The sequence below is a fragment of the Anomaloglossus baeobatrachus genome, chromosome 2 (assembly GCF_048569485.1).
Source record: "Anomaloglossus baeobatrachus isolate aAnoBae1 chromosome 2, aAnoBae1.hap1, whole genome shotgun sequence".
NCBI classification, from domain to species: Eukaryota; Metazoa; Chordata; class Amphibia; order Anura; family Aromobatidae; genus Anomaloglossus; species Anomaloglossus baeobatrachus.
This window is the reverse complement of record NC_134354.1, coordinates 253,538,887-253,550,184: the sequence shown is the minus strand read 5'-3', so window position 1 is coordinate 253,550,184 and position 11,298 is coordinate 253,538,887. Positions and strand designations below refer to the sequence as shown.

The 11,298-nt window shown below is 41.4% G+C and overlaps 1 protein-coding gene across 2 annotated transcripts in view; it reads right to left on the bottom strand.

The window, feature by feature from the left end:
- Positions 1 to 236: 236 nt before the first annotated feature.
- EPS8L3 (EPS8 signaling adaptor L3) overlaps positions 237 to 11,298 on the bottom strand; it is a 310,884-nt gene continuing 299,822 nt past the window's right edge. For both annotated transcript variants that reach the window (XM_075333719.1, XM_075333718.1), the window contains exons 17-19: positions 10,008 to 10,106; positions 4,828 to 4,916; positions 237 to 714 (exon numbers count right to left, since the gene is read on the bottom strand). In XM_075333719.1, coding sequence (XP_075189834.1) covers positions 573 to 714; positions 4,828 to 4,916; positions 10,008 to 10,106 — 330 coding nt within the window. In that variant the 3' untranslated portion in view covers positions 237 to 572. The remainder of the gene's footprint in view (positions 715 to 4,827; positions 4,917 to 10,007; positions 10,107 to 11,298) is intronic.

Genomic DNA, 11,298 nt, shown 5'->3' with positions numbered 1-11,298 from the left:
CAAAGAAATGAGGATATAGATAAGAAGAAAAGCACACAAAGAAGAAATAAGCACAGGATAGAAGCTGTGCTGAAGTATAAGCTAATGAAAATAGCAGCACTCTCGATACACGGACTTCATATCCAGTCTATATTATTGTAAGACCTTTCAGCAAGAGAAAAATCTGAAGCTTGGAGCACGCAGAATGCTTCATTTCAAGGGGCCTGAAAACGAATGAAGAAACGAAGATTGCAAGCTGAAACTTATGAAAGTTTATTAATGAATGCCATCAACAAATATGTGTAAGTCATTTATTTAATTGCAAGAGGTGTCCTTAGGCTTTAATATTACTATAGGGTCAAAGAACACTCCAAAAACTCTGATACATGTATTTCATGTGAAAACACAGCTACTTATTGTTATGGGACCAAAAATGAGCTTTCCATTCATAACAAAATGTCTTTCTTATTAAAAGAATATATTGCTTGAACCTCCTTAAAGAAAAGAAAAAAAAACAGGTCCCATCATAGTTTTATGTGCATTTTAGGAATTAAAAGAAATAACATGAGTATCATTGGCTTCTGTTGTTATGCCTAAAATAATAAATCTCTCTCTCGAATTTCACTGAGTTGAGAATACACGCGACCACCCTCTTCAGGACAAACAGCCTTCAGGTCAGCGCGACTCAAATCCAATAGTTGATCCCCTCTTAACACTCCGAGGCATCTTATAGTGCTGTAAAGTAAGAGTGAGCAAAAGAAAAGTGTTTATTTTTCTTAACAGTTATACCCTTTTTTATTTAACTAATAAAGTACATAGAATTTACATGCTGTCAGCTCCAGCGAGGGAATTTTTTTTTGATCCCTTGCTGATTTTGTACATTTATCCACTGACAAAGACATGAACAGTCTATAATTTTAAGGGTAGGTTAATTTTAACAATGAGAGACAGAATATCCAAAATAAAATCCAGAAAAACACATTGTATAAATTATATACATTTATTTGCATTTTGCAGAGAAAAATAAGTATTTAATTCCTCTGGCAAACAAGACTTAATACTTGGTGGCAAAACCCCTGTTGGCAAGCGCAGCAGTCAGACATTTTTTGTAGTGGATGATGAGGTTTGCGCACCTCAATTTTGGTCCACTCCTGTTTGCAGATAATCTCTAAATCATTAAAATTTTGAGGCTGCCACTTGGCAACTCGGAGCTTCAGCTCCCTCCATAAGTTTCTATGGGATTATTGTCTCGAGACTGGCTAGGCCACTCCATGTCCTTAATGTGCTTCTTTTTGAGCCACTCCTTTGTTGTATGTTGTGAGTCATTGTCATGCTGGAAGACCCAGCCACAACCCATTTTTAATGTCCTAGCGGAGGGAAGGAGGTTATCACTCAGGATTTTACGATACATGGCTCCATCAATGGTCCAGTAGATCAGAGCAAGGACTAAATATAATTTTTAATAATTACCTATAAAAGCATCCAAGTACAATACATTATGTGCAGTGCAGTAACGAAAAAGTGCAATTAAGAAATATATATTCTTAGGCATTATCTTGTCTCTGCTTTGCAGAGTTTTGCTTTTGCTCCATCCATTGTCCTTTGATGCAGTGAAGTAGTCCTGTGCCCATAGCAGAGAAACACCCCAAAAGATAATGTGTCTGTGGCGCCCCTGTGGCTTCAGTCGCCACAGGGTACTGCAGCTCCCGCGGTCACAACAGATCTGAAGAAGTGAGGGCGCATGCGCCGCCCTCCCATGCACAATAATACTGTGGGCTTCAGAAACACGGCGCCGGAGATGAGCGGTATGCACAGGTGCCAACTCTGACGCCGTGTAACTGAAGATTAGAAATTTACATACAGCCAGAGGGAGGGAGGAATAGGCAGCGGGGGGGGGGGGGGGGAATCCACGTCCATAACCCGTTGCCTATGTTGTAGAGGTTAGAGTCTGACTGATTAATTGAGTCTGTGGACAGGAGTCTTTTACGCAGGTGACAATTTAAAATAGCTGTCTTTAAAGGGAACCAATCACCAGGATTTTTGTATCTAACCTTAAGCCAGTGCTATACTGGCACTATCAGGCTGATTCTCTGCATACCTTTAGTGGTCAACTCGGATGTTTAGGTTTTGAAATCCAAGAAAGTATAGTTTATAAAATCATCAGCTTCTTGAGTGACAGCAGCTGAGGATCAGATAATATCTGGGGAGGTATTCAGAGTTATCCCCTCCCCCTGTTAGAATTAGCATAAGTATTATATAATCGATTTACTTTTACTTGCAGGACCTGAGGGAAGTCATACCCATGTGACCAAAAGGGGCGGGGCTTCAGCCAACAAAGCTGATACCAGCTGGTCACATGGGAATGACCTCCCACAGGTCCTGCAAGTAAATCGATTGTATAATACTTATGCTAATTCTAAGAGGGGGAGGGGATAACTATAAATTCCCCCCAGAAATTATCTGATCCTCAGCTGCTGTCACTCAAGAAGCAGATGATTTTATAAACTTTACTTTCTTAGATTTCAAAACCTAAACATCCGAGATTACCACTAAAGGTATGTAGAGAATCAGCCTGGTAATGCCAGTATAGCACTGGCTTTAGGTTATATATGAAAATCCTGGTGATTGGTTCCCTTTAATGCAGGTAACGAGTTGATTAGGAGCATCTAACTGGTCTGTGGGAGCCAAAACTCTTAATGGTTGGTAGGGGATCAAATACTTATTTCTCTCTGCACAATGTAAAAAATGTATATAATTTATACAATGTAATTTTCTGGATTTTATTTCGGATATTCTATCTCTCACTATTAGGGCTTATTCAGTCTGTCCTGTTCAATTCCTGGTATTTTGCGGACCCACTGACAGGACCATCTTTTCACTGTCTTTTGTGTAGGATTAGATAGCACACGGAAGCATTTCTGTGTGTATCCGAGCCTACAAAAACACATCGGATGCCGTATGTCCGTTCCGTTATTATGGAATATGTCCTATTCTGTTCCGTAATAACGAACCGTGGCTCAATACAAGTCAATGGGTGGCTTCCGTCGGGTGCCTGTGCAGTCTGTGTCCCGCTCCCCCTGCCAGCCCCGCGGCTGCTCGCACTGCAGTATCAGCATCTGCCTGCACTGCAGTGTGTCAGCAGATGCCCACACTGCAGTGTGTCAGCAGATACCCACACTGCAGTGTGCCAGCAGCCGCGAGGATGATGAGTGTTGCCGTCAGGAGGTTAGTAAAGTTCATTACCTGTGGTGATTAGGTCCTTCACTCCTGACGTCAGCACTCGTCACTGACCGCCACGTTCTCACATCAACGCTTGCGGGCGCCCTGAGACTGTGACTAGCGGTGACGTCACGGACCGCTCGCCATACTTGTGAACGCAGCGGGCATAGAGGTCAGTGATCAGCACTGACATCAGGAGTGCAGCGGCTTCTATCACTGCAGGTAATGTACCTCGCTAACCTGCTGATGTCAGCGCTGGTCATGCCCTGCAGTGACCTGGGCTAACCTCATGATGTTAGCTCAGGTCACTGCACTGCACTCCTAGCCAATGGGGAACGTTCTGTTCTTCATTGACTGGGACAGTGACTATGGATCATCGTGGGACCCCCTTATTGGATTACGCCAGACCCGGATTTGATTTTTCCTTCCAATAAATTGGTGAAAGAGGGAATGTGTTGGGGAGTGTTTTTTCAAATAAAAATTTGTTTGTCGTCTATTTATTATTTATTACTGACTGGGTTGGGGATGTCGGGTATCTGATAGACGCTTGACATCACAAACTCCAGGGCTTGATGCCAGGTGAGATTACACAGCTGGTATCAACCCCATATATTACCCCGTTTGCCACCGCACCATGGCATCGGGATGAGGTGGTGAAAAGCACCAGGATTGCCGCATCTAATGGGGTGTCCTCTGTTTTTGATTACCAGCCAAGGTGAAGCTGCCAACTGTGGTGTGCAGGCTGCAGCTGTCTGCTTTACCCAAGCTGGCTACAAAAAAATAGGGGAGACCCCACGTCGTTTTTTTGATTATTTATTTATTTTTTAGCTAAATACAAGCCTAAGCACCCTTTAGTGCCACATTATATATGTCTTTCTCATCTACTATCTATATATCCCTCTAGCTATCCCTCTATTCATTCATTAATTCCTCTCTCTATTTATCCCTCTATCTATCCCTCGATCTATCTTTCTATCCATCTATTTAGCTGTTTCCGTTTTTTGTGGTCCACATAAAAAAACGGACGGCACACGGACGACACACGAATCACACACGGCCCGTATATGGAACGGAACGGATGTCACACGGATGCCACACGGATGCATCCGTGAAAAATCAGGACCGTTTTTTGTGGACCGCAAAAACGGGATGGTCATGTGAATGTGGCCTTAAAATTAACATACCCTTAAAGTTATTGACTGTTCATATCTTTGTCAGAGGGCAAATTTACAAAATCAGCAAGGGATCAAATACTTATTTTCCCCACTGTATGAGCTCATTTCTTTTCACCCTCAGTAAAAATATATACCAACCAAGAAATAACTTTTTCTAAATATGTATTGCAAAAAAAATAATAATGTAATTTTATATTTCCCCCAAACAGGACTAAAAAAATAATACAATTTGTCCCACATAAAACAAATTCAAATATGTCTAAATCAGTTAAAAATGTTATATGTTAGGGCTGCTGCAATGCAAAAAAAAAAATAAATAAAAAATTGGACAGTCATTAAATTGTAACTATCATTTCATAAACGTTTTTATACATTATAGGCGCTGTGTTGTGTTGCTGATTACTGGAGGTTCAGGTCCTGAGACCCCATCGAAGGCTCAAAACTGTTGACTTACATCCTCGAGAAGCCTTTATCTTGTAGCCAGTCAGCCACTTCCTCCGGTGTAGAGTTATGTCGCAGGGTCTCTGGACGTATTCGAACGTGCTGTTACAATATAAAGTTGATATCATAACATCCATAACATTGATTTTTTCTTTACCCATCTATTTATCTATATCTATATCTATATACAGTGCCTACAAGTAGTATTCAACCCCCTGCAGATTTAGCAGGTTTGATAAGATGCAAATAAGTTAGAGCCTGCAAACTTCAAACAAGAGCAGGATTTATTAACAGATGCATAAATCTTACAAACCAACAAGTTATGTTGCTCAATTAAATTTTAATAAATTTTCAACATAAAAGTGTGGGTCAATTATTATTCAACCCCTAGGTTTAATATTTTGTGGAATAACCCTTGTTTGCAATTACAGCTAATAATCGTCTTTTATAAGACCTGATCAGGCCGGCACAGGTCTCTGGAGTTATCTTGGCCCACTCCTCCATGCAGATCTTCTCCAAGTTATCTAGGTTCTTTGGGTGTCTCATGTGGACTTTAATCTTGAACTCCTTCCACAAGTTTTCAATTGGGTTAAGGTCAGGAGACTGATTAGGCCACTGCAACACCTTGATTTTTTCCCTCTTGAACCAGGCCTTGGTTTTCTTGGCTGTGTGCTTTGGGTCGTTGTCTTGTTGGAAGATGAAATGACGACCCATCTTAAGATCCTTGATGGAGGAGCGGAGGGTCTTGGCCAAAATCTCCAGGTAGGCCGTGCTATCCATCTTCCCATGGATGCGGACCAGATGGCCAGGCCCCTTGGCTGAGAAACAGCCCCACAGCATGATGCTGCCAGCACCATGCTTGACTGTAGGGATGGTATTCTTGGGGTCGTATGCAGTGCCATCCAGTCTCGAAACGTCACGTGTGTGGTTGGCACCAAAGATCTCGATCTTGGTCTCATCAGACCAGAGAACCTTGAACCAGTCTGTCTCAGAGTGCTCCAAGTGATCATGAGCAAACTGTAGACGAGCCTTGACATGACGCTTTGAAAGTAAAAGGTACCTTACGGGCTCGTCTGGAACGGAGACCATTGCGGTGGAGTACGTTACTTATGGTATTGACTGAAACCAATGTCGCCACTGCCATGAGATCTTCCCGGAGCTCCTTCCTTGTTGTCCTTGGGTTAGCCTTGACTCTTCGGACAAGCCTGGCCTTGGCACGGGTGGAAACTTTCAAAGGCTGTCCAGGCCGTGGAAGGCTAACAGTAGTTCCATAAGCCTTCTACTTCCGGATGATGCTCCCAACAGTGGAGACAGGTAGGCCCAACTCCTTGGAAAGGGTTTTGTACCCCTTGCCAGCCTTGTGACCCTCCACGATCTTGTCTCTGATGGCCTTGAAATGCTCCTTTGTCTTTCCCATGTTGACCAAGTATGAGTGCTGTTCACAAGTTTGGGGAGGGTCTTAATTAGTCAGAAAAGGCTGGAAAAAGAGATAATTAACCCAAACATGTGAAGCTCATTGTTCTTTGTGCCTGAAATACTTCTTAATACTTTTGGGGAACCAAACAGAATTCTGGTGGTTTGAGGGGTTACTCACAGCAAGTTGGGCTGCAGTGTGTACATCGCCCAGGCCAAAAGCTAATGCTCTACCAGGACACAGCTAAACCCCCACTAATGTGGAAGCGTCACAGGTGCAGGAGACGCAGATCACACACACACCTCCATGGAATGGAGGGGAGGCGAATGCTAGATGATAAAACTGCACACAAGTGGCTTGCATAGAGCACTGTTCACATGCAGATGGCACAGTCACAAACCCGCAGCCTATTAGGTGACGCCCTTCTATTAGATCAGGCGAGCTGCCAAGCCGTACCCCACTGTGTATCATGCACGGACAGACACTCTACAATGCAAGGCCCAACAGAAAGGGGCCTGGCTGTATCCTGTACAAACAAAAAAATATGAGGTTTTTGTTGGTATTTATGGCCATAAAACGTAAGCCTACACCCTCGTCACGGGACCTCATGTCTGTAGGTCCCTACACTAAAAATAAAAATAGCAACAAAAAGAGGACAATGTCCTCCAAAAATTAAGTATTACTCACAGCAAGTTGGGCTGCAGTGTGTACATCGCCCAGGCCAAAAGCTAATGCTCTACCAGGACACAGCTAAACCCCCACTAATGTGGAAGCGTCACAGGTGCAGGAGACGCAGATCACACACACACCTCCATGGAATGGAGGGGAGGCGAATGCTAGATGATAAAACTGCACACAAGTGGCTTGCATAGAGCGCTGTTCTAGACATTGTCCTCTTTTTGTTGCTATTTTTATATTTAGTGTAGGGACCTACAGACATGAGGTCCCGTGACGAGGGTGTAGGCTTACGTTTTATGGCCATAAATACCAACAAAAACCTCATATTTTTTTGTTTGTACAGGATACAGCCAGGCCCCTTTCTGTTGGGCCTTGCATTGTAGAGTGTCTGTCCGTGCATGATACACAGTGGGGTATGGCTTGGCAGCCCGCCTGATCTAATAGAAGGGCGTCACCTAATAGGCTGCGGGTTTGTGACTGTGCCATCTGCATGTGAACAGCGCTCTATGCAAGCCACTTGTGTGCAGTTTTATCATCTAGCATTCGCCTCCCCTCCATTCCATGGAGGTGTGTGTGTGATCTGCGTCTCCTGCACCTGTGACGCTTTCACATTAGTGGGGGTTTAGCTATGTCCTGGTAGAGCATTAGCTTTTGGCCTGGGCGATGTACACACTGCAGCCCAACTTGCTGTGAGTAATACTTAATTTTTGGAGGACATTGTCTTCTTTTTGTTGCTATTTTTATGGTTTGAGGGGTTGAATAATAAATGACCCTCTGAATAAACTTTTCACAATTTAAAAAAAAAAAAAAAAAAAAAAGAAATAACATTCTTTGTTGCTGCAGTGCATTTCACACTTCCAGGCTGATCTACAGTCCAAATGCCACAATGCCAAGTTAATTCCGAATGTGTAAATGTGTAAATGTGCTAAATCTGCAGGGGATTGAATACTACTTGTGGGCACTGTACATATATACATATATATATATATATATATATATATATATATTATATATATATATATATATATATATATATACACACATACATACATACATATACACACACACACACACACACACACACACACACACACACACACACACACACACACACACACACACACACACACACACACACACACACACACACACACACACACACACACACACACACACACACTGATTGAAAGAAGTACTGAACACATCACCAATTTTCAAAGTAAATCTATTTCTAAAAGGTGCTATTGACATGAATTTCTCACCAGATATCAGTGACTATGCATTCAACCCACAGATGTAAAGAAGTTAGACCCATAGATGTCCATAAATTAAGTTATGTGTAATAATGAGAAATGAAACAGGGAAAAAGTACTGAACACATGAAGTAAGAGGTGCAAAGATCCATGGAAAGTTGTGACACCAGCTGAAATCTATCAGTGATTAGAAAGCAATCCTGCCACTTAGTGAAAAATAATATCAACTGATGGCATATATAAGGGTGTTTCATTATGGGAAAACCAGTGAGCTGTCTCAAAACTTTCACAATTTTTTTGTTACAAAATATACTGATGGCATTGGTTATAGAAGTATTTCTAAATTACTGAAGGTTCCAGTGAGCACTATCAGGCTGGACTCACACTAGAGTATGGCATCCAATGCGACAGCATTGGATGTGATGTGCTAATGACCCCCGGCTCAGGCTCAGGCTCAGGCTCTGCTCCTCCCTTGTCAGCCTGTGCGTATATCGCACTGCACTGGGATAACATCCGAGTGCAGTCCGATGTATCTCTCACATCCATTCACTTGAATGAGTGCAAGTGATAAGGCTGTAGCAGAAAATCGCAGCATCCTGCTGCTTTTCTCGCATCCAGAATCTGGATGCGATAAAAGCTGCCCAACTGCTCTCCCTCATTGCCTAACATTGGTCAGAGTGCAATGCAAGATTTTCACGCTTGTGTGAGCGTACCCTTAGGCTTTAATCTGGAAGTGGAAAGAACATAATTTCACTAGAAACTGGCCACAACCAAATGCTCTTTGCAAGATTTTAGACAGTTGAGTGAAAATAATTATTAGAAGAGTTGTCCGAGAGCTACAGAAATACCTAGAATCAGCAGGTTACATTTTTTCAAAGAAAGCAATAAGCAATGCAGTCAACCTCCATGGCCTGTATGTACGCTCACAACGCAGGACTCCATTGCTGAACAAAAAGCATGTTTAAGCACGTTTAAAGTTTGTTTAACAACATTTAAGCAAGCCTGTGAAATACTGGGAGAATATAGTGTGGTCAAATAAGACCAAACTTGAATTCTTTGGATGCCATAAAACACACCATGTTTGGAGACCAAAAGGCACTGCCTATGACCCTCCACCACCCAAACAGTGAAGCTTGAAAGTGGAAACAATATGGTGTGGGGATGTTTTTCACCATAAGGAAAACTTTATGCAATTGAAGGAAGGATGAATGGACAAATGTACCAAGACATTATTGATAAAAATCTGCTGCCATCTACCAGGATGATGAAGATGAAATGAGGGTGGACATTTAAGCAAGACAATGATCCCAGACACACAGCCAGGGAAAGTCTCAATTTGTTTCAGAGAAAAAAAAACCTGCTAGAATGGCCCAGACAGGCACCTGACCTGAATCCAATAGAAAATTTGTGGAAGGAACTAAAGCTCAGAGTTCATAGAAGGAGCCCAAAGAACCTTCAGGATTTGAAGAGTGTTTGTATGGAATAATGGGTCAAAATCACACCAATGCATGCAAATAGTTTCTCCTTACACTGGGCATCTTAAGGCTGTTATCACCAACAAACTCTTTTGTATGAAGTATTAAATAAATTTCAGTAAGTGTGTTCAATACTTTTCCCGGAGTAATTTCTCATTATTACATTTTTGAACATTGGAGGTGTTATTTCTTTGCCTGTGAGGGTTGAATGGGTTGCAACCGACATCTGGTGAGAAATTAGAATGGGTTGCAACCGACATCTGGTGAGAAATTAATGTCAATAGCGCCTTTAAAAATATATTTACTTAGAAAATTGATGATCTGTTCAATACTTATTTCACCTACTGTATATTTTTGCTTAATGTTCCTTTACCTGGTTATTAGCTGTATTCTCCAAAATGTTGCTTGGCACAAATCCTCTCTGCTCATGAGCATTTTCAACCATCCACCATTGTCGGCTCTGATCTAGAACCTGAGTAAAATAATTAAAGAAAATATCCTCATAAAACATATTAAAAAATAAAGATGCATTCTTATGTGCTCTAGTAACTTTTTATTTATTTCAAGCTTATATCGCAATCCATAGGACTTTAATCTAGAGTGGTCTAAAATCTGCATTTCTTACACAGATTTTGATTTGCAAAGCATACAATATGGGTTCATGTGCATGCTCGTAGAGTTTGGCTAATAATCATTCAAACATATTGTACTGTACTTTGTAAATTGTGTTTTTATTTCAGAGTCTTTTCATTGTGGCTATATACATGTATTGTGTTTCTTGTAACAGTAAGGTACAGTCTAAAAAATTGTCCCAAAGAAATCATTTAACACAAAAACCTGATTTACATAATAGGTAATTTTCTGATTATAGCTTTCCTTTGAAAGAGCAGTCTAGTACTTTTATATTGAAGTCATATCCTTTGGATAAGTCATCAGTATCAGATTGGTTCTGGTACAACACCCAGCACCCGCATTGATAAGATGTTTTCGTTACCAAATGTTATCAGCATAACTCCTTCATTTGTATAGTAGCCATAACCAGGTATTGCAAATTCCCTCCTCATCGAATGAATAGTTTAGATAAAGATTAACCTTTTGTGGCTTCTATACAGTTGACGTAGATATGCTGTTCCATTCTGCAACTAAGCATATTCAGCCACTGCCAGCACCATAACGTCTGATCGGCAGGGTGCCAGGTTTCGCACACCCATTGATCTAGCTAGTACTGATGACATTCTGAGGATAGGGCATCAATACAAAAGTACTGGTGAACCCTATTAACTTGCTACCCTCAGATCAAGCAGGTAAGCATTGAACTAATGCAGAAAGCTGAATCTCACAAATTTATTAGCATAGTTATGTTTTGTTAAAAGGATGTATCTTCAGATGTAACAATATAATATGTATACATTAGGAAATAGATCACCTATACCTAATGGGGATGGTGTAATTGTTGTGCAAATTCATCCTAGAATGACTCTTTAATAGTGATGGGCGGACCTGGATTGTAAAAGTCTGGATCCGCTCAGTGTCAAACATATCCGAGTGCCAGACCCGGGTTTGAAATTCTCATTGAATTCCGGGTAATAATACAGATCCGCAACTCAGGAAATAAAACAAAAATAAAGGAAAGAAAGAAAATAAGACTGATGCAATTGTGTCAC